Source organism: Labeo rohita, chromosome 8 (genome assembly GCF_022985175.1).
Source record: "Labeo rohita strain BAU-BD-2019 chromosome 8, IGBB_LRoh.1.0, whole genome shotgun sequence".
NCBI lineage: Eukaryota > Metazoa > Chordata > Actinopteri > Cypriniformes > Cyprinidae > Labeo > Labeo rohita.
The window spans coordinates 32,345,486-32,371,324 of NC_066876.1; the positions used below are offsets into that span (position 1 = coordinate 32,345,486).

Genomic DNA, 25,839 nt, shown 5'->3' on the forward strand with positions numbered 1-25,839 from the left:
TAAAATAAATTGTTTCATTACACAAAGATGAGATTTTTATATTTAAAGTATGCTTAATTACATGCATTATCTTAACAAAAACTAATGCATGTAAATTAATATAGAAATAAATTCTGACACTGAGAATTGTGTAAAAGTATACATAATTGTCAAAAAATACTGTCAATGTATAACTGCATAAATGCATGCACAAATAAATGCATGTTAATATTAAATATAAAAAAACAAATATATACAATAAACGCATATATACAATTACATAAGAATGAGATTTTGTGTACTGAGAATTGTGTAAAAGTGTGCTTAATTGTCAAAATTAATGTTAAATGTATAAATAATTGCATAAATGTATGCAGAAATAAATGCATATTAATATTAAAATATATTATTTAAATGACACAAGAATTATATTTTTTATATTTTGAATTGTGTAAAATTGTCCAAAAATAATGTCACAACAAATAATTGCATAATTGCTTAAATGCATGTACAAATAAATGCATATTAATATTAAATAATATAAGAATGAGATCTTTTTGTGTAACTGTGTAAGAATACTTTACTGTCAAAAATGTCATAATGCACAAATACATGCAATAAACAAATTTTTGCATGAGAATGAGATATTTAACATTGAGAATTGTGTAACAGTGTGCTTAAATGTCAAAAATAATGTCACAATGCATACATGCAGAAACTGAATAAATAAATGCATGTATAAATAAATGCATAAATGCATTGATATAAATTATTTTTGTATTTAAATGATGTACACATTTGAATATCCTGTCAATCTTATGTTTTGAATTTAGTAAATTTAGCTGATTCAACATGTCATTTGATTTTAAGAATGTGGAATAAATCAGCAATTTTACTAAAGATTTATTGTAAAGCGACTGATGATTTTATTCCGATCCGCTAAAGACTCATTACCGTCTTACCTTAATCTGGCCAAAAACCTCAGTTACCATCTCAGTAACAATCTACCATAAAAGTACAGCACTGGTTAGCATCAGGATGTGTGTTTGTAACAGAGACTTTGTTCAAGTGTTTCTCACCCCCAACGTCGTGCTTTGACGGTTGTATCCCGCGAAGCTGAGAATGCTCTCGGTAGCCATCGCCAAACCCGTGTGCTGAGACAAACCCGACAGCCAGATCTGATGCTTATTCAGATACTCCTGAGACAGACACAAACAGATTTTTTGAAATAAATTAATACTTTTAACCATCAAGGTTGTATTAAATTGATCAAAAACGATAGTAAAGACATTTTTAATGTTACAAAACAATGATTTCAGAATGATTATGTGACAGTTAAAAGAGAAGTCCACTTCCAGAATTTACATATAATGTACTCATCCTCATGTTGATGTCTTTCTTTCTTCAGTCGTAAAGAAACTGTGTTTTTTGAGGGAAACATTTCAGGATTTTTCTCAATATAATGGACTGATATGGTGCCCCGATTTTGAACTTCCAAAATGCAGTTTAAATGCGGCTTTAAATGATCCCAAATGTGATTGTAAACGATCCCGGTTGAGGAAGAAGGGTCTTATGTAGTGAAACGATCGGTTATTTCCATTAAAATAATACAATTTATATACTTTTTAATGTCAAACACTCGTCTTGTCTTACTCTCCCTGAACTCTGTGTATTCTAGCTCAATACAGTTAGGGTATGTCGAAAAACTCTGACCGTATTTTCTCCCTCAACTTCAAAATCGTCCTATATCTAAGTTTTTCAAAATTGAGATTAATACATCACCTGAAAGCTGAATAAATAAGCTTTCCATTGATGTATGGTTTGTTATGATAGGAAAATATTCGGCTGAGATACAATTATTTGAGTATCTGGAATCTGAGGGTGCAAAAAAATCTAAATATTGAGAAAATCGCCTTTAAAGTTGTCCAAATGAAGTTCTTAATGCATATTACTAATCAAAAATTAAGTTTTGATAGATTTACAGTAGGAAATTTACAAAATATTTTCATGGAACATGATCTTTACAGAATTTCCTAATGATTTTTGGCATAAAATAAAAATGTATAATTTTGACCCATACTATGTATTTTTGGCTATTGCTACAAATATACCCCAGCGACTTAAGACTGGTTTTGTGGTCCAGGGTCACATATAGGATGATTCTGAAATTATTTTTGAAGTCTATTATATGGAAAAAAATCATGAAATGTTTTCTAAAAAAACAATTTCTTAAAAAAAAGAAAGACATAAACATCTTGGATAACAAGGGTGTGTGTAAATTATCTGTAAATTGTTGTTCTGTTCTTCTTTAAGACTGGAGTAACAACTGATAAAAATTCAGTTTTGCATCACAGGAATAAATTATATTTTAAAGTATATTAAAATAAAAAAATATTTTATAAAAAAATATTTTTATATAAAAAATTATTTTTTTAAATGTTATTTTATAACATTTTGCAGCATTACTGTTTTTTTCTGCATGTTTGATCAAACAAATGCAGCCTTGATCGGCATAAGAAATGTCTTCATAAACCATTAAAACTCTGATTCCAAACTTTTGAGCAGCAGTGTATATTGTGCAGCACAACTGTTTTCAACATTGATAATAATCAGAAATGTTTCTTGAGCAGCAAATCAGCCTGGGGTTTCTAAAGGATCATGTGACACTGAAGACCGGAGTAATGATGCTGAAAATTCAGCTTAGTTAAAGGGGTCATCATTTTCCACCAGTTGATATGATTCTTTAGAGTCTTAATGAAAAGTCTCTAATATACTTTGGTTAAAAATTCTCAATGGTTGTGTAAAACGACACCCTTTTTACCTTGTCAAAATGAGCTCAGCAAAAATCATTCCATTCTGAGGGATTGTTCCTTTAAATGCAAATTATCTCTGCTCGCCCCGCCCCTGCTCGAGAGATTGTTTACTTTAGCCGCATTTAGCCGCGAAACTTGCTAACTAGCACATTATTAGGAAAGGTGATTGCAGAGATTCATAAAAAAACCTTTTATACTCACTTCTGCTGTAAGTGAAGCTGGATGACGAATGATTTGCGCGAACATAGACGCATTTATGTAGATCGGGAGGCGCATTCCCTTCACAAACAAATGTAATCCACTGCATCTTCAGTGGCTCAGATATTGGCAGTAAATGACGACCACTATGTTCATTATTACATCCAGCAACACAACACCTCAATCGCTCACTCTGAGATATTCTTGTCTAACTTACATCCCTGCTCCGGCATTGAAACAATGGAGGTCGGACTGTTACAGCTGATCTGAGGTAAGATGCTGAAAAAGTGAAGTTTGCATCCGATGACCCCTTTAATGATTAACATATTCATAAACCTTGGTATTTACATGGCACTCAAAGAACACCACAGTATTACTATAACTGACTGATTTCCAACTCAGCATGACTCAAACTAACACTGCATCCTATTCACGTCCAATCATTTGCCAGAGAGGCCCAGATGGTAAACTATTTCTGGTGGAAGCAAGCATCTGTGCACACTTTTGGAGGCTAATATTACCCACAAATCCATCTGCTACGGAAGAACAGATCATTTTTTTTTAATTTATCAGTTGTAAAATTAAATATAAATAAATAAATAAATAAGAAATGTGAAGCTGATGTATCAACACGAGTAATAATAAATTTTGATTTAACAACATGCAAACATTGCATGCCAATAATAATAATAATAATAATAATAATAATAATACGAACATATAAACTTTAGATGCATTTTGGATGCATAAAAATGTATAATAATTAATGTTTTTTCATAAATACATTTTTAAAAGCTGTTTTTAAAACTTAGTCAAAAGAGCTGATGGGACTGAAAATTCTGAGATAAGAGAGGATTGATTAGTGAATGACAGGAATCAGACTCTAATTCATGTTGTCTGCATGAGTGCATGAGCATGCAACACATGATTACATAAACCACATCTCAGACAGTACATACTTTCAATGCATAGAATGCAACTGACCTGGAGATGAGATTTGGTAACTGAAGCGGCCCATTTCATGGCCTCCTTTAAGATCTCTCCACAACGGGCGGCAAAGTCCTTCACGATGCTCTGGACAACAAACACAAAACATTTTAAAACACTGGACTCATATTGCGAGTTAATTCATTGTTCAGAGGCTGCATCTCACCTCTCGCGCCTCATGCGTGTCTGGGACTGTTATTCTGTACGGAGTGTCGGGTATGTCGTAGTACGGCTGATCCTTGTGGATGTCCTGTATTACAGGAGGTTGGGTTAAGTGACTGATATGTGAGAGTTATTGTAAATACTAGTAATATTGGTCATGTGCTGGTTTTTGGATGATTGCTGTACTGACGGCGCTCAGGGACAGAGACAGAGTCTGCAAGATGTCCAACATGGTCTTCAAAACTCTTCCACTCCATAAAAGATGAGGAAACCTACAGGGCAAAGAGATTTGAGAGATTTGAGCTTTTAGTGTTATTGTATATGACTATACAACAACAAAAACAACAACACAAGATCAGTAACACTTCATTTTGACATTTTATAAGCAACATTGCAACTCCATGTCAACTAGCAGTCAATAAGCTAATAAAACAACAACAATACAGTACATATTTTTAAATGAATAATAATATTGCATTGTCTTTTATGTATCCTCATTTTTTATTCTTAATTGTTTTAATTCATTTTAATTTTTTATTCTTTGCTTTTATTGTTGTGATTAATTCTGATTATTTTATTAAATTTTATTATTAATTTTATGATTATAATTACTTTTTATGCAAAGCACTTTGAATTGCTACTGTGTATAAAATGTGCTATAAATAAGTATTGTAATTGATGTTAAATTACAACAATTAAATTGATAAATAAAATTTCAATTATTATTATTAAATTACAAAAAACTTTTTAATATAAATATTTTACTATAGCAATAAAATTACTGTAGTAGTAGTAGTACTACTACTACTAATAATAATAATAGTAATTATAATAACTGAAAAAGTAATAAATTATTATACAATTTGTTTACTACTACTAATGCTGCTCCTGTTGTTTTTTGTTGTGAAATTACAAAAATTCAGTCAATAAAGAAATATTTTATTATAGCAATAATATACTACTATCTTAAAAATACTAAAATGCAAAACAAATGTAATTATTATAAAATTATTACTACTACTAATACTGCTGCTGTTGTTTTTGTTGTAAAATTACAAAATTCAGTCCAAAAAGAACTATTTTATTATAGAAATACTAAAAATGCTAAAAAAAAAAAAAACAAAAAAAAAAACTATAAATGCTAAAAAAAAATAATTATTATAAAAATTATTACTATTACTGCTGCAGTTTTTTTGTTGTGAAATTACAAAAAAATCAGTCAAAAAATAAATTTTATTATAGCAATAATACTACTATTATAAAAATACTAAAATGCTAAAAAAAAAATTCGAAAAGGTATTACTACTACTAATACTACTGCTGTTGTTTTTGTTGTAAAATTACAAAAATTCAGTCAATACAGAAATATTTTATTATAGCAATAATACTATTATAAAAATACTAAAATGCTAAAAGAATTATAATAAAATATTACTACTACTAATACTACTGCTGTTGTTTTTGTTGTGAAATTGCAAAAAAAAAAAAAAAAAAAAAAAAAAAGTCAATAAATAAATATTTTATTATAGCAATAATACTACTATTATAAAAATACTAAAATGTAAAAAAAAAAAAAAGATACAAATTATTACTACTACTAATCCTGCTGCTGTTTTTGTTGTGAAATGTAAATTTAAAAAGAAATATTTTATTATAGCAATAATAAAATTTAGTCAAAAAATAACTATTTTATTATAACAATAATACTACTATTATAAAAATACTAAAATGCTAAAAAAAATAAAATATTATGAAAAATATTACTACTACTAATACTACTGCTGTTGGTTTTGTTTTGAAATTACAAAAATAATTTCTGTCAATAAAGAAATATTTTATTATAGCAATAATACTATTATAAAAATACTAAAAATAAAAATTACAAAATAAAAAAAAATATATTTTACAGAACAACTGTATAATGACTAACAACTAATGAATATGTCTGTCCTTCAAAAATTAAACCATAGAGCTTTTATTTTTGGTAGCAAACCGCAGGGAGACCTTAAAGATCTTTTGTTGATAACATATTTATATATGATTCTCAAAACACAATTTGTGTTTTCAAATGTAAACTTACAGCACTTTCAGACTTCACGTGGAACTCAATAACTTTAATAAGCATAAAATAAGCATAAAAACTACAAGTAGACTGAAATTGTTCAGTTTACATTATAAATAATGCTTAATATGCTGTCTAGGAAGGGAAAATCTGTGAAATACTGTACGTTTCAGCGAGTCCTGAGAGGTATTTATCTGCCACCCTGCGGATCCTCTTGTGGGTGTGGTTAAAGTTGACCAATAGGAACTGAGCGTGGCGCTCCAGCTCCTCCTCGTGCTCTTTAGTCTTGGGCTGAAACAGAAAGCAATGCCACTGTCAATAATGAGCGATCAATATCTATTTGGTTCAGTGCTGAGAGATCCTTCAAATGCTTAACTCACTTTTTCAGCCATCATCTGCAGGAAAACCTCAAAGACTTTATCACCCACACAAATCACACATTGCATCATGCCTGCATTTGCAGATAGAGAAAGACAAGATAAGGATTATCTGCAATGATAGTGATAATGATGGATTTTTACATCTTGCAGTAAACATTTAAAATCAACAACGTTAAATTCTGTCATGTTTCTGACCTGATTTGTCTTTCTGGATGGCCTTGTCCTCAAAGTATCTGAACATCACCTGGAAGCGATCAGCATCATTCGAGTGCAACATCCTGAGGAAGAGAAAAATTAAAACACAGAAAGAGACCCACAGATCACACATAAAAATCACCACAATGAGAGAAGCTGGAGAAGGAAAGCATCTCTAACCTCATATACTCCAGCCGGTACACAGACAGCAGGTAAGTGGACATGGCGAAGTCGAGTTTATTGATGAGAGCAGCGGCTTCAGGTGACGGATCCAACAAATTAATGATGGTGCTGCGCAGTTCACTTAACTCTGCCTTCAAAAGGGAGATTGGTAACACTTTATTTTGACATTCTATAAGCAACATTGCAACCCCATGTCAACTAGCAGTCATTAGAGCATCAGTAGACCGTCTGCTTAATATGTGTCTCCTGTCTTGTGCACGCGCTTTACACATGTCAGTCAGCACGATCATTTTAGATGTTTAATTACTCTTTGGTGCATTGGGCTTAAAGGGAGCTTAATGAACCAGCATGAGTCACATTTACTCACCCTCAAGCTGTTCTATACCTGCAAGATTTTTTTCTCCTGCACAAAAGAAGATATTCTGAGGAATGTTGGTAACCAAACAGCTGACTTCCATAGCATGGAAAAGATCCTATGGAAGTCACTGGCTACCGTTAACTGTTTGGTTACCAACATTCTACAAAGAAACAACTGGAGGGTGATGAAATGAAGACATCATTTTAATTTTTGGGTGAACTATCCCTTCAAAACCTGGCAGCTGTAAAACTACACTGAGACAGTGAGAGATCACTGGGATACCGGAGTAACCGTGTCGTTCTTCAGAGCCGAGTTGTACTGGAGTTCTGAACGCAGCGGTTCTCCACTGGGGAACGTGAGCAGTGGAGATTTAGTGGCGATTTCACACACTCCCTCGTACCACTCCTCAGGCCACAGACCTAAAACACATACACACTGCTGTAGAAAAGAGCTCAAAATCTACCATCCTGATAAGAGACACTGTGCATGTGGCGAATGGATGCTGCCAGTGATGCTGATGATTTTACTTCCTTACCAGAGCCTTCCACAGCAAAACCCATGACCACAGAATAGAGCCAGAAATCTCTAAACAGCTTCTGCAGGCGAGGTTTGGCCTCTTTAATGGGGGGCAATCGGCGGGTCAACTGCAAACACAAAACACAATTACTTTAAATATAGAAACATTCTGAAAATGCTGGTCATTTCAAAGGGCTATATCCTAAAAAAAGCTGCCGCCGTCTGTGCATTTATTTTTTTTCAATTCCATTTATTACAAAATTGTTATAGCCAAACATAAAATAAAAATATAAAAATAATAAAAAAAAAAAAAAAATACAAATTACATAAATAAATACAAATACTATACAAAATAAAATGTAAATAATAAATAAATACAATTTAAAAATGAATATATTAAAAACTGAATTTAAAATGTTACTTTAAAATAAAAAAAATACATATATAAATTTAATAACTGTTGCTTGTACTGATCACTGATTTGTTCATAACCACGCTGTTTAATATTGCACATTATCTGCTTGTATTGTGGGAAAAAAAAAAAAAAAAAAAAAAAAAAAGTTTAAATGGAGTCAAAATCAAAAAATACATATACTTTTCCTGTAAGAATGTATACATGTCAGTTTTTCTAAAGCAAGATTACATAACATTTTTTTAATCCATCGACTGATATGCAATAAGCACAATTTGTGACCCTAGACTACAAAAATATTGAGAAAATCACCTTTAAAGTTGTCCAAATTAATTTCTTAGTGATCCATATTACAAATCAAATATGATGTATTGATATATTTATGGTAGGAAATTTACCAAATATCTTCATGGATCATGATCTTTACTTAATATGATTTTAGCATAAAAGAAAAATCGATAATTTTGACCCATACTACAGTATGTATTGTTGGCTATTGCTAAAAACATATCTATGCTATTTAAGACTGGTTTTGTGGTCCAGGATCACATTTAGCTTCCAAGTCAGATCACAAATCACATCAAGAACCTTTTCTAAAACAATTGCAACTTTATATACAATAAAACGGTGTGCCAATTTCCTCTTTATACAGTTGTCAGAGAAATTAGGATAAAAGCTATGCAGTTTAACTATGGTAATCTAAGTCCTAAGAGGTAATTTACAGTGTATCTGCATTCATTTGCATGTAGTATTAAAGGATTGAGTGCATTTCAAGGGTTAAATGAGTCAGATGAAGGTCTGCGAGGACTGACTGAACTCGCTGCTGTTTGATCAGTGAAGAGCCACTTCAAAGTCCAGCTGGAGAACGAATCCACAAACGGACCATCCACACACAAAAACACAGAGATTTCAGAGGGAGAGAGCAGGTAAGCAGCTCAAACTAGCATAAATTATTTCATAAGACTGTTGACATTGGTGTGATATTTCTGAGATCAAGCTAAAGAAATAACCAAACGCAAAACTTCAACAATTATTGAAAATCATTGAATTATTGATCCACCACTGTTTTGGACATTGAGTGTCCTCATAACTGTCCATAGTGGTCACAGCTTTGGATTTACATCATTTGTAAGACACTTTGGATCAGTGTTGTTATTGCTAACATTGTTTACATGCATAAAAAAAATCGTCATTTGAAATAAAACTGAAATAAAATAAATTAAAACCTTATACTAGAAATGCCTTGCCAACTAACTGGAAATAGTTGGTAGCTGAAGTACTAAATTTACTAACACTGAAAAAAAAAATAATGGAAAATTAAAATAAAGTTTAAAAAATAAATTTTTAAAAATTAAAATAATAAAATATTCAAATAAAAAAATTACAATATAATTAAATATCATAACAGTATACTAATGCTGGTAAATGAATGCTGCTTTGGATAAAAGCATCTGCTAAATTAGTAAATGTATATGTATACATGGCATATATGCACTGTGTGTTAAATCTCATAGAAATGTTTGTGTAATTTATGTAAGTAAATGTGTCAATCGTTCAGCATTCCCATGTATGCTTGTTTTCATAGGATGTGGCTCGTTGCAGTAATTTTAGCCTCTCTCCTGAGCAGCCCCGCTCTGGCTGGGGTCAAAGACCTTGGTTCACACTTCACTGGTCATGAGAAGGAAAAGGTGGATGCCCGTGGACTTTCTCCAGATGGAGAGAATACAGACATAGAGTCCATTCCTCTGGACTTCCATCGGGAGAATACGGTAACAAATGACCTCCCATTGGAAGGGCTGGAAGATGAAGACTACATTGACTTCGATAAGATCTTGGCGGAGGGTGAAGATGACTATAGTGAAGGCGACCACATAGATGAGATCTCCACGCCTGCTCCTGACCTGGACCTGTTCGGGGAACCCAGTGACCCCAAAATACGGCGAGCACGCCTCTTGCGGCTCTTCCACGGAAGAACGCGCCTACAGCGTATCAATGTGGTTAACGCTCGCTTTGGGTGTCGGCTTTATCGGAAACTGCGCAACCGACTTAACCAGACGGACAACATTCTGCTCGCTCCGGTTGGGATCTCCATTGCGATGGGGATGATGGCTCTGGGAGCCGGCCCAACCACTCAGGAACAACTCTACCAAACTCTCGGATTTGGCGAATTCGTCAACGCCAGCACTCATTACGATAACGCGACCGTGCACAAGCTGTTCCGCAAACTCACACACAGGCTCTTCCGACGGAACTTCGGCTACAACTTGCGCTCCGTTAATGACCTGTACGTGAAAAGAAACGTCCCCATACAGGAGGCTTTCCGTGGTGATGCAAAGACGTACTACTTCGCCGAGCCGCAGTCTGTGGACTTTGCTGACCCGGCCTTCCTTGTGAAGGCCAACCAGCGCATTCAGAAGATCACCAAAGGTCTGATAAAGGAACCCCTGAAGAGCGTAGACCCCAACATGGTAGTGATGCTCCTGAACTATCTCTACTTCAAAGGTGAATCGATTCTAGCCAATTTTGGTGGTTGTTAATTGGGTCAAGACCTAAAGATTTGAACTCTTTAGGACTAATGGTTTTAATCCCTCATTTGAACAGTCAATCCTAAAGCAAATAATCATGTACTATGTGAAATGTTTTGAGCTCAATATTAAACATTTATTTTTATGTTAGCCTGACTGAATAGAACAGCATCTTGACATGGTTAACCAGCAAGACGTCCCTTGTCACATTGAGGCTGGTCAAACAAACATGGTCTTTCTTGTGAACCTGGTTAACCAAGTTTTGCTGGCAAACCTCGTAACTATGCTGGTCCACCAACTAGACCTGTAATAAACCAACATAAGCCGGCACAAATCCAGCTTAAGATGGCTTTTTCAACAGGTCAGTGAAGCCAACCCTGTTTCTGGAGGCTTACCTTACTTGAGACTTCAGTTCCAACCTTGCCCAAAACACCTGGCTGTAATTTTCAAGTACTCCTGAACACATTGATTAGCTGGCATGTTTGCTTATAAAGCTCCCTACAGGAGCAGGATTGGATCTCCCTGCTGCAGATCTTTGGTGAAGAGGGACGTCCAATCTTGCTCCAGGAGGGCCAAGTCCTCACAGAGTTTAGCACTTAGCACTGGAAGTTTCTTCCAATCCTGAAAACCTTGATTAGCCAGTTCACGTATATTTAATGAGGGCAAGAACTAAACTCTGCAGGATAATACCCCTCTGAGATGAGGGCTGTCTACTGCTGTAGATTTTGGTGAATAGGAACTTCTGTTTCAACTGGGGTGTCCAACCCTGCTCCTGGAGGGCCAATTACCTGCAGCATGTAGCTCCAACACATGTACCTGAAGATTTCTTGTGATCCTGAAGACCTTGATTAACTAGTTCAGATCTGTTTAATAAAGACCTGAGCTAAATCCTGCTGGAAGATGTTCCTCCAGGAGAAGCGTTGGCTACCCCTGCTGTAGATATATTTAGTAAACAAGAACTTCTGTCTCAACCGGGGTGGGGGTGAGGGGGGGCAATCCTGCTCCTGAAGAATCACTTTCTTGCAGAGTGTAGCTCCAACAAACATGCCTGAAAGTGATTCTGAAGACCTTGATTAGCTTCAGGTGTATTAAATTATGGCTGGAGCTAAACTCTGCAGGAAGGTGGTCCTCCAGGAACTGTACACCCCTGCTTTCAACAGATTGGAAGCCAGTAGGAATAATATTGCATGAAGCTCTCAAATAACACCACCATGTGATGTTTTTTGCTGGCACAACAAATGCAGGTACGTGGGAGCAGAAATTCCCGAAGGAACTGACACACTACCGGCAATTCCGTGTCAGTGAGAAAAAGCAGGTGCGCGTTCCCATGATGCAGAACAAAGGAAGCTACCTGGCGGCAGCCGACCACGAGCTCAACTGCGACATACTGCAACTGCCCTATGCCGGAAATATCAGCATGATCATTGCCGTTCCTCAGAAACTCTCTGGAATGAGATCCCTGGAGCAGGAGATCTCCCCAACCTTGATCAACAAGTGGCTTAACAACATGACCAACAGGTAAAGCACTAGCCACAGGCTTGAGACCAAATTGCAAACAAGTCAACAAAGCAATTTCATGCCTGACTCAATGACTTTAAGTGCTTAAATTGATTTACCCAAGTTGGACAAATTCCTGAATCCTTGTTGGTTATGGAACAACACTGCTATCAACCTATCAGATAGTAGATCTAAGTTTAGCGTTGACCAGTATTCTTATCACCATATAATTTCACTGAAATTCAACTTTTAGTGGCATGTTATGACTTGGAATATAGTTCAGTCTATGATCTAAGGTTAGGGTTAGAGGTTAGTGTCAGGGTTTGATAAGGATATTGATCCAGGAATACATCCTACTTGGTTAAATCAATCTTCAGTTGTCTTTTTGGCTTTGCATGGTCTGAAAATCTTTCTCTGGTAGGACTCGAGAGGTGGTCTTCCCTCGGTTTAAGCTGGAGCAGAACTACGACTTGATTGACCACCTGAAGGAAATGGGGCTGGCGGACCCGTTCACTGAAAAGGGTGACTTTTCGCCAATGACTTCAGAGAAAGTCATCGTCAATTGGGTAAGAGAACAACTGACATGTGGCAAACAAATTCAACAACAGGCCTTTTTACTGTTGTGTTGAGAGCACTTTAGGTCGCCTACTCCTAATCTCTTACAAAATCATACTCTTTGACCTTTCATTGCTCCATCATAACCACCTTTTCCTGCAAACCTCTGCATCTTTTCTCTTAGTTTAAGCATCAGGGCACCATTACAGTCAATGAAGAGGGTACGGAGGCGGCAGCAATGACACACATCGGATTCATGCCTTTATCAACACAGACTCGCTTCATTGTGGACCGGCCCTTCCTCTTCCTCATCTACGAGCATCGCACGGGCTGTGTTGTGTTCATGGGACGTGTGGTAGACCCTTCACAGAGTTAATCAGACACACATACACAATACAGCAGGCTGATGCATCACTGTAACTAAAGCGCTAGCCAAATAAGCAAATGAGAATGATGGTTGTTTTGTTTTATCAAGTGAAGTGAGTTTTGTAAAGAAATGCTAGTGAAATTTAAGAACACATAAGTTCATCAACTGATAAACGCCAGTGTATTTTTGAAGCAGAACATGTTGTTAAATAAAATGAATCAGAGGACTGGTTTATTGAATTCATCTGTTCAAAGGGTGAATAAAAACAACACTCAAGTACACCAACAACATGGCAGAACATTTTGCAAGACAAGTAAATATTTGTCAGAGAAGTTAAAGTCTAACCACAGGCGCTCGAGATCTAATTACGATTTCTGTACGGACACAGGAACAAATGACGCATCCAAAAACAGCAGAAAGAGCTCTTGCATTTTTTAACAAAACACAGTATCTGATTACAAAATGAGAGCAAGATTTATCTAACTTTATGCAGATCTTTGATTAGTTACTTTCATGCTCTTGCCAAATTCACTCTGATCTTCAAACGCATGCTAGCCCTCAGAGAGCTCATAAATCATTTAAAGGGAGTGAACAGAAAAACATTTTTTCTTTTCATTAATATTTGCATATTATTTCAGATGTAAAACAGACCCAGAGGAAAATATTTTTAGCAATATATCATCATGATCATCTTTGTTGTTACCTGAAATATTTTTTATACAGTTTAATAGAAAATTAAAATTACATTTAATATTTATACTATTTAAAAGAAGCTTTCTATGGAATTTTGTGGCCTTTAAATAGTATAAATATAATTTAAAATATTATAATTTTATTTTATAATATTATAATTGTAATAGTATTGTATTAAATAGTATAAAGTTTATTAAATATTTTGCTAATACAATTTTAATTCCAAAAATCATAAATTTATGCTTGCAGCATCTTTCCTTAAAGTGATCCTATTATGCTCTTTTACAAAGTATTGATTTTGTTTTGGGGGTGTGCTAGAACATGCTTTCATGCTTAGTGGTTCGAAAAACACTTTTTTAAAAAAAAAATAAAAAATTTACATTACTACGATACTTGGCACATATGGCTTAATTAGTTCCGGGTTTAATGAAGGCCCACCGTCCAAAAAACGAAATGTGTTGCGATTGGTTAGCTGTCCCACTGCGTTGTGATTGGCGAACAGCTTAGACAGTGTTTCAGTACTGTCACGCCCCTTGTCAAAGAAGCAAGTTCTGTGTGCAACTGTTAGCGCAAGCTAGATTAAAGTGATTCTTTTGTTTTAAATATGAATATTTTTCTTACAAAAACACATCAATTCGCTACAGGAGGCCTTTATTAACCCCCCTGGAGCCATGTGAGGCACTTTTTTTTATTATGGATGGATGCATATTATTGGACTTGTTTTGGACTGATGAGGAGAAACACCTGTCTATGTCATTCTAAGGCTTGGGAGTGCCAGGATAAATTTTAATATAACTCCGATTGCATTCGTCTGAAAGAAGGAAGTCATGTACACCTAGGATGCATGGAGGGTGAGTACAAGTACATGATACGCTACAGTAGTGTTGGATCCTATCATCAGCCTGCGAAATTGCCTATACATGATATTATCGTGCTAATGTATTTATTTATTTACACATTTAGTTTCGTTGCCTGAAACCAGCTCCAGCATAAGGCTAAAAGCAGCCTAACATTATCACAGAACATCACCACTGATTAGTAGGGATGTGACGATATCTCAGGGCACGAGATCTTGCGAGATCCGATGTGTCTCGCGGGACCAGTCAGATCTCGCGAGATCTCGTGACGATATCCCCCATAAAACATTTTGCTGTGTTTACATTAGAACTGCACGATTAATCCTTAAAATATCGAGATCTCCATTCAAACACCCACGCGATCTTATTCCTGAATGACAACGATTCAGCTATGTCTATTAGGACTGTTTCTCATCGTGAGTGTCAGTGGAGTGTGAAAAGCATGTTTTGTCACTGCCCATGTTAATGAATCAGAGGGTCGGGGTAAATGTGAACGCAGAAAGAGCAACACAAACAGTCTTTTCAACCATATTATAATCATTATTTTTATGTAATAGACATTTAAATAACAGAAGTACTGGGATAAAAGTTTATAGTTTGGGTATAAACACGTATTGTCTATAGTAGCGATCAAAACGAAAGTATCTTAACACTTGTACGCTTATCCTCTTCCGCCAGGAGGTGGCGACAACTGCGCGTTTTCAAAAAGTATGTCATTGAATCATTCATTCAGGAGATTTCAATAGTCAAACAAGTTTTAATGAAGTGAGACACTGACTCCTTCATTGAATGTTTTTTTTTTTGTTGTTTGTTTAAATGAATATAGGTTTTTAATAGATATAAGCAATGAACAGCCTGTCAGAACCACTAGTAAATTACAATATTTTGTTTAGTTTTCTAATCTTTTTTTTCCTCCAGAATCTTGAGAAAATCATGGTCTCCAATTTATTAAAAATAAATGGGATTCTCAATTTATCCAGAAATTGGACTAAATACTGTGAGTGTGTCTATGTGTCTTACCACAGCGATTACAGGGATGAGGACGCCTAGATTACCAGCACTGCTGGATGCCTAGAAAATTAAATAAAAACTAAATTAAAACAACATTCAGGACACACTGAATGCTCCTTTCAATAACTGTAAGTGTAAAGCCAGACTGACTTTGAGGGCCGGTCCTTTGTCACTGGCGCGTTCACTGGCTCTTTTGCCCTCCAGGCCGAGCTGAACAAACAGCTCCAGCAGATTGACCAGCAGCTCGTCCACCAGCTGCTCCCCCTGCAGGTTAGCCGCAATATTCGCCAGGGCGTTTATCACAGCTAGAGAACAGTGTCTGCACAAACACACACTCTTCACATTAAAACATCACCAGAGACACACTGGAAGCAGATTTAATGTATAAACAGCACAGACATATAAATCACGTATAATAGCATAAAAAATACAATAAGACAAAACTATAATGCTATAACAAACAGAAAAGGTTAATTCATTGTTTACCTGGGTCTTTAGTCTATGATTAGCTCACCACACCTCTTATCTGACAAGTTTTCGGGTTCGAGTCATTCATTCATCACGACAGCCCCATAAGATGAACGAACGACTCGAACGACTTGAAACAGGTGAACTAATTCCTGTACAGAACCTAATAGGATGTTGCGCATGCGCAACTGAACGAATCACTCCCTGAGACAACTCGTTCTTCCCAAGTCACATTAAAGATTCGTTCAAAATGAACAAATTGGTCAAGAACGACCCATCACTAATTCGTGGCATCGTGGACGCGCATCCCAGAGCCTGTGCTACATAAGCTTTCGTGCTTAAAAAAAAAAAAAAAAAAAAAAAAAAAATACAAATGTTAATTTTTCGAAAAAAATGACTGATCGTTTCACTAGATAAGACCCTTCTTCCTTGGCTGGGATCATTTAGAGTCCTTTGAAGCTGCATCTGTAAATTGTTGTTCTGGAAGTGGACTTCTCCCTTAAATATTTTATACAAAACATTACTGAAAGTCAATTAATTAATAAATCCTTCCAAAATCATAATTAAAATGGGACTCGACTGTCTAAATGCATACTTAGAAAAAAAAAATAAAAAGATACAAATGCAAAAATTAAACTAATTAAACAGCCCGTTTAATTTAAATTCAAATGTATTCTAAAGACAGAGTCTGAAAATTGGTCATTAAAAGCTAAATTCTGACTTTTTTGGTTGAAAAAAACCTTGACAAATATTATGATTAGACAGACTTGTTTAAATCTTTAAAATGCCTTACATTTCCATATATGGTATTAAGCATTTCTCATACAGTAAAATAATGCATTAAAAAATGCATCAGGTAACCACACACATACACACACACACACACACACTGTATCCATGGTCCTTGTAGTCTTTGGTGGCTGAATACACCACATTACTGGCTTTTACACTGATCTGCTGGAACAGGTTCCAGACCTCCTGATAGATGTATTGCTGTAGTAAAAAACAAATCACACACTGTCTGTAAGAAAATATCTATCTATAATATACTGTAGATTTGCTATATTCTTGGTATATGAAAGAGAAAGAATTAAAGATTCTTTGTATTTGCATTGCATCTTTGCTCATTGTTTAATCAACTGCGCACAGTTTCTTTCTTTTACCGTGAATAGCCATTTAAAAATGCTTCAAAATGGACACATCGTAATTCATTAGACAAGAACCATGATGCAAACAACAACACTGTGGGTGGTGAACCGTACAAGACATGCAAAGAAGGAATCGGCTGAAAATAAACACATCTTCATGCAGTGAACAGCTGTAATTATGTGTGTAAATCAGATCCTTACGTTCCCGGTAATGACCATGCAGCCCAGCTGGTCTATGATCAGCACGTCTAACTGCGAGGGAGGCTGACAGAACTTCTGCTGCAGGATCTGCAGGATGGGCTCCATCACTTTAGGACAGTCTCTCATGGCCACGGCGATGTGACCGAGCGCGCGGATGGTGTGATCGGGGATGAGATGAGCCTCCCTGAGGAGAAACACACCCGCTCGAGTCAATAAAATCACATCACATCACTCACAGAGACAGAAAGAGACAGACAGTGTGTTTATTTCCTCACTTGTCATTTTCCTGGGAGATGTAGAGCCGGTTTGACAGGCTGGCTAAGAACGCCTCCACTATTACAGGATCCATAGTGAGACCAGCTTTTAGACATCTGCAAATAACAGTCATGCATTCACATTTCAATCGTTATGTTTACACGCAGTGATTTTCGTCAATCAGAATGAACCCAGCTCAATTTCTGATTCTGAAAGTTGTTTATATTCATCCTAAACCTTGCAATCTGATTCTTATATTCATTTACATTGTGCATTACATTTATTCCTAAGAAAATGTCAGCACATTTAGAATGTTATTTTAGCATTGAGATTATAGTTTTTATTAATTGGATTTTATTTTTATATTTACCATTTTCACCTTGATTTTAGTTAACTTTGTCATTTTTAATCGTTATTTTTAATATGTCTACATGATTTTTTAATATTAGTTTTAGTTATTTTAATACAAGTTAAAAATAAACAATGACAAATGTTGGCAACTAGCTGAAATGAAATGGACTTTTTATTTTTTATTTATCCGTTTTATTTGTTTGTTTTTATTTTAGCTTTTAATAAAATAAAATAAAAATCCTCATCATCATCACTACTTCAACTGCTACTAAATAAAAATTAAAAAAAAAACTAAAAGAGAAAAAGAAATATTACTCTTGCAATATTTCACTATTTAAAAAGTTAAATTATTTATTATTGAACATTATGTTAAATTAGCATATTTAACAAAATATTACTACTATTAAATAAAAATATTAAAAAAAATGACTAAATGAATGATATTATAAATATATAAATAAATACATAAATATAAATATTAAAACACTCTTGTAATATTTCACAGTTAAATAGCATTTATTATATTGTTAATAATAATAATAATAATAATAATTATTATTATTATTATTATTATTATTATTATTATTATTATTATTACTACTACTACAACCGCTACTAAATAAAAATAAAAGACTAAAAGAAAAAATATATATATTACTCTTGCAATTTCACTATTATATAAAAAGTTAAATTATTTATTATTGAACATTATGTTACATTTAACAAAATATTACTACTACTAAATAAAAATATACAAAATGACTAAATAAATATTATAAATATATATATATAAATATATAAACTATAAATATATAAATAAATATATAAACAAATATTAATATATGCTACTAAATAAAAATAAATACTAAAAGAAAAAAGAAATATTACTCTTTCAGTGTACTTTTCACTATTTTATAAAGAGTTTTATATTATTTATTATTAAACATTATGTTAAATTAGCATATTTAACAATATTACTACTACTACTACTACTATTAAATAAAAATAAAAAAATACTAAATAAAAACAAATATTAAAAATAATACATATTAAAATACTCTTCTAATATTTCACAGTTAAATAAAAAATATTATTTATTATATTGTTTATTCTTAAAAATTGGAATGATTATAATAATTTACGGTATTTAATAAAAAATATTTTACTTTATGACTGTAAAATTGCAATAGTCATATTTATGTCTTAATCTTCATTTTCAAATGTTAAATATTTTATTTTGACAGGAAAACTGCAGGGAGCTCTTTTGTTGATAAGCGCTTCGCATTATAGGTTTATGCAGATGGTTGGCACATGCTGCGTTCCCATATGCACATTATAAACAACTCAAACTCAAGCAGATGCTGAATGCATTATAAATGAACTTCAGAAAATAACAAAAGTGAGGCAGACCTGCAGATGTTGTCGATGGAAATGTCTCTAAGCTGCTCGTACATGGACGGCTGGTCTTTCCTGTTGGACAGCAGGTTGAGTGTGGACTGAGAGTGTTCATTGGTCACATTGATTTTGATCCCGCCCCCTCCTAAACAAAAAGATGTAAACGATGGAGCAAAAGATGAAAATTAAAAAAAAAATAAATAAATAATAAATAAAATAAATAATTAAAATAAATATAAAAATAAATATATAAATATAAAATAAATATATAAATATATATATAAATATATAAATATATATATAAATATATAAATAAATAAGTAAATATATATATATATATATATATATATATATATATATATATATATATATATATATATATATATATATATATATATATATATGAAGAGTTTCGTTGCAAAACGAGATATATCCATTTTGAGAAATGTTGGTTATTTGACATTATTATTTAAGACATCAACAGTCAAGTTCATTCACAATTTTTGTACATGAAACTATTACTTGAGCTCAGTGAAGGCCAGGGACACAATATTTTTCAAATCCAGGATATTTTTTATTTAATTTTATGTCCATAAATAGTTCATAAATAAGTCAAAAATCATGCCGAAATGCAACATATTTATCTTAACATTGTCAAACATCTTAAATTGGTTAAAAAAAACAATACATCATAAATATGATATAGTATATACAAAGATTTATTAATAATAATAAGATTCTGAGTTAGTTTTGGCCAGAACATACACAACATAACATAACTTTTTTTTTTTTTTTTTTTGCAAAACGCTATGAACGTAGCCTACGTGACTGACAGCTCGCCTACAGTATAAACAATTAAATGGTAAACGTTTTTTTAGTTAGCCTGTTGAATCCTCTTTTTAAAAATATATGTTTTTTGTTTTGATATTATCGTTAAATCAATGAGCAAACTCGGAGCACTTCACCGGCATTGACTCTCTTCCCAGGGGATGCTGAACATTTTCATCTTCTGCCTCCTTCCTCTTCTCACCTCTTCCTGATCCTGACATCTGTCCTAACCACCGCAGCATTTTGATTTTAGCTTATTTCGCTGTCCAGCTCAGTCCTCTTTGCTCATCCGATATTTCCTATTTCTTGTTTGTATTTTCGCGCTCTTGTCGTCGTTGATTGGACCCGCAAACCGAAGCGTACTGTATCTGCGCGCTGCTGCCAATAGGTATCTAAAACGTCACCCGTAGTGCATTGTTCACGTGAAATGTAGGACGGAGGGGACAAACGACCCAGAGCTTCTCTGACATGATTTGCATGATTGGCTCATGCATCACCGGCCAAACTGGCTGGTAAGTTTTTATCAATACCCACCAAAATGATTTTTAACCCGCATTTGGCGGGTTGGCGGGTGTTCATTTCGAACCCTGGTTATATCGCACTTTGTAAAGAAACTGGTCTGGCGGATATCGCGTTTTGTGAAAAAATATTTTATAGGAGGCCTAAAATGTACATTCTTAAATTTTATTAATGGCAGCATTTCACACATAGATTAAGGTACATCTGAACAGTGATTTCCAATAATAAAATCCAAATGTCAAAAAATGGCGTTTATCGCGTTTTGCAACCAAACTCTTCATATATATATATATATATATAAATAAATAGCACCCCTTTAAATAAATAAATATATATTATATTATATTATATTATATTATATTATATTATATATATACACACACACACATATATAAAATATTTAATTTAAAAAAAAATAAGGTTTAGTTAAAAAACTAAAAAAAAAAAAAACTCACCTGAGCTATACTGACTGTGGTACTTATATAGTTTAATCAGCACAGACGACGGAATCACCAGGAAATCCTTCAGAGAAGTGGTGGCGGAGTGAGCAATGACGGGGAAACGCTCGCACAGACGCCCTAAACCCTAAAACACACACAGATCGTTTATGAGGTCTCACAAACACACACACACACACACACACACACACACACACACACACACACACACACAGTGTCTGTCTGACGCTCTTCACCTGTAAGCAGCAGATGAGCAGCGGCATGTGAGCGATGATCACCTTACTGGATGTTTTGGACTGAAGTTTCTCTGATAGTTTAGTGCACAGATTCTCAGCTCCTTAAAGAACAACAGCAAGACAAAACAAAAATCAATCATTTTATTCAGCACTGACATGCTGAAACCAATTCCAACCCAGATGTGACATATTTATTATTGCCATTAATGACAATGTAGGACAGGACATGATCTTATTGACTGGCTGCTGAAAGTGATCGGTACATTCCAGATTGAAAATTAATGTGAATTTGCAGTGATTTATTTCCCTTTTTGCATTAATATCTACAACAGCAGCCTAAAATGAAGACTAAACACCTACTTTAGTATTATTAGTCAATGTTTTTCATTATTTCAGTGTTATTTTAGTATTATTTATATATCATTTAAAATAGCTTTTATTTGTTATATTTATTTTTGTTTTCAAATGTTTTTTTTTTTCAGTTTTGATTTTAATTTTAGTATGTTTTAGTAATTTTGTTATGTGCTTCTGTTATTTTTATTATTTTTCTAATATTTATATTTTTTAAATATACTATATATTTTGTTTTATATTTTTTATATTTTTATATATTTGTTTATATTTTTAAATATATATTTTGTAAATATTTTTACATTTCTATTTTGCCAAAATTAATTTTTATATATTTAATTTTTTTTTAATCTATTTTGCCAAAATGCTTTTTCTTTTTTTTTTTTTTTCAAAATGCATTTTACATTGAAAAAAATTAGTGTAGAATTTATTTAGAAACTTCTCTCCCAGCAATGCCTAGCATATTTCACAAATAATTACAAAGAAATGCAACACACTGAATTACACAGGAATTTTTAAAGTAGAAAGACTAAAATAGCATTTTTTGGTAATATATATATATATATATAAAATTTTCTTTTTTTATATTTATTGTATTTACTTATTTCTTCTTATAAATATTTTTGTTTTTTAGTTTTTCAATAAGAACTCATTTTTGTTTACTTACATGCCTTTCTAAAATTATTTTTTGCATATTTTTTCAGTTATTTTTATTTATTTAAAAATAGCAAAAAATATTTAAAATCATCTATTTTTATTTATTTATTTATTAAAGTCAAAACATTTTTGCATATTTTTTAAGAATGTCTTTTATTTTTATTTACTTCCACACTCATTAACAGTTCACAATAAATCCAGAAATGTGCATGACCAAAATAGAGTGGGTTTTGATTTCATAGTTTGTGCCTATATCGAATATTCAAATATAATAACAAAACAGAGACATCTCCACTGGAGTGTGACAACATACCCCGGTCTGTCCTACTGAATGACCCCGAGACACTGTAATGTTTGTTTGTGCTGCAAATGCAGTGATTGTCAGTGATTGACAAAACAATACAGACCTTGCTCATCTTTGACGGCCCACACCATGAGGTCCACACAGGCTGCGTTGGCATGACAACGGAGCTTGAGAGGACTGGGTTCCCCCGGCAACCGTTCCTCATGGAGAACCTTCTGGATCTCTGATTGGCTGCTGCTGAACTGCTCCAGAACGAAATCGTGAACCTCTTTAACGAAGCTTGTCTGCACATCTGACCAGAGATTCACATACGGCAAAGGTCAAAGAACCTTCAAATGCAGTGCAATCAAACACAAACAATAAAGATTTGTTCATTTGAGCTAAATAATGGCTAGATCTCATTAACCTTTCATGTAATAGAGCGTGTCTCGCAGCATCTTGAACATGCTGACGTACAGCGGGTCGCTGAAGGCTTTGTAGAAGAGATCGATGCCTGGATTTGCCTTCATTAAGGGAGAGAAATAAGGAAGGGGGAATCAAACAAACAGGCTTGAGCATCTGTTGTGTGACAATTAAATATTAATGCAGCAGGTCAACTGCAAATCCCACTAAATGAAAAGTGTGGATTCACCTCTGTAACCTCAGACACGACAGCATCCAGAGACTTCAAGAAAGAATCGGAGACAAAATGCTTCACCTGCAGAAATATTAACAGGGTGATGAATCAATATTTCGGGATTTTGGCGATCATAATCAGCAAAAGACACAAAATGCAATAAATCCATCAGAGCTCCACGCTTATTTTTCTTTTTAGGAGCACTCGTGCTTCTAGCTTGAAAAAATTTAGATGCACAGTCAACATTTTAGGAGCACCTTCTAAACAATAATCAAAAAATCTGATTAAAAAAAAAAAAGAAAAAAAGAAAAAAATTTTTTTTACTGATTTGGTAGGAAGAAAAAAAAAAAAAAAAAAAAAAAAAAAAAACTCTTCATATAACATTTCTTAAGCTAAAATAAAAATAAATTTAGGTTAAACAGAAATATTTATTTAAAAAAAAAAAAAAAAAAAAAAAAAGTTTATTTAAGAAAAAACAACAACAACACCACCACCAAACTGCATCATGTACATATGAGTATTAAATTGTCCATTAGTGCGGTTATCATAAAACTAAAACTAAATGAATATCTATATTTAAATCCAGACTCAAAACACATCTGTTTAGCTGTGCATTTACTGAATGAGCACTGTGCTATGCCTGAACTGACTGCACTGTTTTTTATGTATAATCATTTTTATTCATAACTGTTTTAATTCATTTTAAGTCATTTTTCAAATTATTTAAAAAAAAAAAAAAACATTAATTCCTTGTTTTTACTGTTGTGATCATTTTTTATGATTATTTTAATTCCTTTTATACAGGTGCATCTCAATAAATTAGAATGTCGTGGAAAAGTTCATTTATTTCAGTAATTCAACTCAAATTGGGAAACTTGTGTATTAATAATTTCAGTGCACACAGACTGAAGTAGTTTAAGCTTCTCCACCCTTCCTCCAGACTCTAGGACCTTGTTTTCCAAATGAAATACAAAACTTGTTCTCATCTGAAAAGAGGACTTTGGACCACTGGCCAACAGTCCATTTCTTCTTCTCCTTAGCCCAGGTAAAGACTCCTCTGATGTCGTCTGTGGTTCAGGAGTGGCTTAACGAGAGGAATACGACAACTGTAGCCAAATTCCTTGACAGGTCTGTGTGTGGTGGCTCTTGATGCCTTGACCCCAGCCTCAGTCCATTCCTTGTGAAGTTCACCCAAATTCTTGAATCCATTTTGCTTGACAAGCCTCTCAAGGCTGCGGTTCTCTCGGTTGGTTGTGCATCTTTTTCTTCCACTCAACTTTCTGTTAACATGCTTGGATACAGCACTCTGTGAACAGCTTCTTTGACAATGAATGTTTGTGGCTTACACTCCTAGTGAAAGGTGTCAATGATTGTCTTCTGGACAACTGTCAGATCAGCAGTTTTCCCCATGATTGTGTAGCCTAGTGAACCAAACTGAGAGACCATTTTGAAGGCTCAGGAAACCTTTGCATGTTTTGAGTTGATTAGCTGATTGGCATGTCACCATATTCTAATTTGTTGAGATAGTAAATTGGTGGGATTTTGTTAAATGTGAGCCAAAATCATCACAATTAAAAGAACCAAAGACTTAAACTACTTCAGTGTGCACTGAATTTATTTAATACACGAGTTTTACAATTTGAATTGAATTACTGAAATAAATGAACTTTTCCACAACATTCTAGTTTATTGAGATGCACCTGTATGTAAAGCACTTTGAATTATCAATGCGCATGAAATGTGCTATATAAATAAACTTTGCCTTGCGTTTGCCTTGCCATTAGTTGTTCTACTCTAGAAATACGAGCATAAGCCTTTTTTAAAAACTCAAATTTGCATAAAAAGCCATTATTCATATGCACACTTCTGTATTATCCACCGAACACTGCGAGGATAACAGTAAGCGAGTACCATCTGTAGGAGGCGTCTCAGCAGCTCTAAAGGGACGTTTATTTCTTGTCCGCTGGCTCCAGTGCAGAGAGGAGAGATGGAGAAACTGGAGCTGACTGTCGTGAAGTAATAATCTGGATTCACCGCACTGCCATCCGCCAGGTATGAACCTGACAAAACAACGTCAAATGATCAGATCTACATGTTCTAGAGAAAAAGTCATTGGTTTGAGCACACCACTCACACTATAAAATAGTACAAAAATGTCCACTAATTATTGGACGATAAACAATTTAGCACTGACTTATAAAATCTCAAGTAAACCGTATTAAAAATGCTGAACAGCTTAAACACACAGGGGCTTATTGTGAAACGAGTACATGAACTCTGAGCTCTGAATCTGCTGAAGAAT

The 25,839-nt window shown here is 33.8% G+C and overlaps 2 protein-coding genes across 2 annotated transcripts in view; one reads left to right on the forward strand and one right to left on the reverse strand.

The window, feature by feature from the left end:
• Positions 1-780: 780 nt before the first annotated feature.
• Positions 781-25,839, reverse strand: part of pi4kab (phosphatidylinositol 4-kinase, catalytic, alpha b) — a 33,787-nt gene continuing 8,728 nt past the window's right edge. The window contains exons 8-30 of the mRNA XM_051117277.1: positions 25,449-25,597; positions 23,553-23,618; positions 23,328-23,424; positions 23,025-23,213; positions 21,610-21,710; positions 21,371-21,500; positions 19,584-19,713; positions 17,843-17,938; positions 17,568-17,751; positions 17,108-17,211; positions 15,901-16,069; positions 15,760-15,810; positions 7,853-7,961; positions 7,600-7,736; positions 6,957-7,090; positions 6,777-6,859; positions 6,582-6,652; positions 6,368-6,492; positions 4,330-4,411; positions 4,144-4,227; positions 3,975-4,064; positions 1,059-1,178; positions 781-983 (exon numbers count right to left, since the gene is read on the reverse strand). Of these exons, the coding sequence (XP_050973234.1) occupies positions 930-983; positions 1,059-1,178; positions 3,975-4,064; positions 4,144-4,227; positions 4,330-4,411; positions 6,368-6,492; positions 6,582-6,652; positions 6,777-6,859; positions 6,957-7,090; positions 7,600-7,736; positions 7,853-7,961; positions 15,760-15,810; positions 15,901-16,069; positions 17,108-17,211; positions 17,568-17,751; positions 17,843-17,938; positions 19,584-19,713; positions 21,371-21,500; positions 21,610-21,710; positions 23,025-23,213; positions 23,328-23,424; positions 23,553-23,618; positions 25,449-25,597 (2,555 nt within the window). The 3' untranslated portion in view covers positions 781-929. The remainder of the gene's footprint in view (positions 984-1,058; positions 1,179-3,974; positions 4,065-4,143; positions 4,228-4,329; positions 4,412-6,367; positions 6,493-6,581; positions 6,653-6,776; positions 6,860-6,956; positions 7,091-7,599; positions 7,737-7,852; positions 7,962-15,759; positions 15,811-15,900; positions 16,070-17,107; positions 17,212-17,567; positions 17,752-17,842; positions 17,939-19,583; positions 19,714-21,370; positions 21,501-21,609; positions 21,711-23,024; positions 23,214-23,327; positions 23,425-23,552; positions 23,619-25,448; positions 25,598-25,839) is intronic.
• Positions 9,017-13,415, forward strand: serpind1 (serpin peptidase inhibitor, clade D (heparin cofactor), member 1). Its single transcript, XM_051117281.1, has 5 exons — positions 9,017-9,171; positions 9,831-10,747; positions 12,015-12,288; positions 12,689-12,833; positions 13,007-13,415. Exons 2-5 carry the CDS (start codon positions 9,832-9,834, stop codon positions 13,196-13,198), a joined length of 1,527 nt encoding a protein of 508 aa, XP_050973238.1. The 5' UTR covers positions 9,017-9,171; position 9,831; the 3' UTR covers positions 13,199-13,415.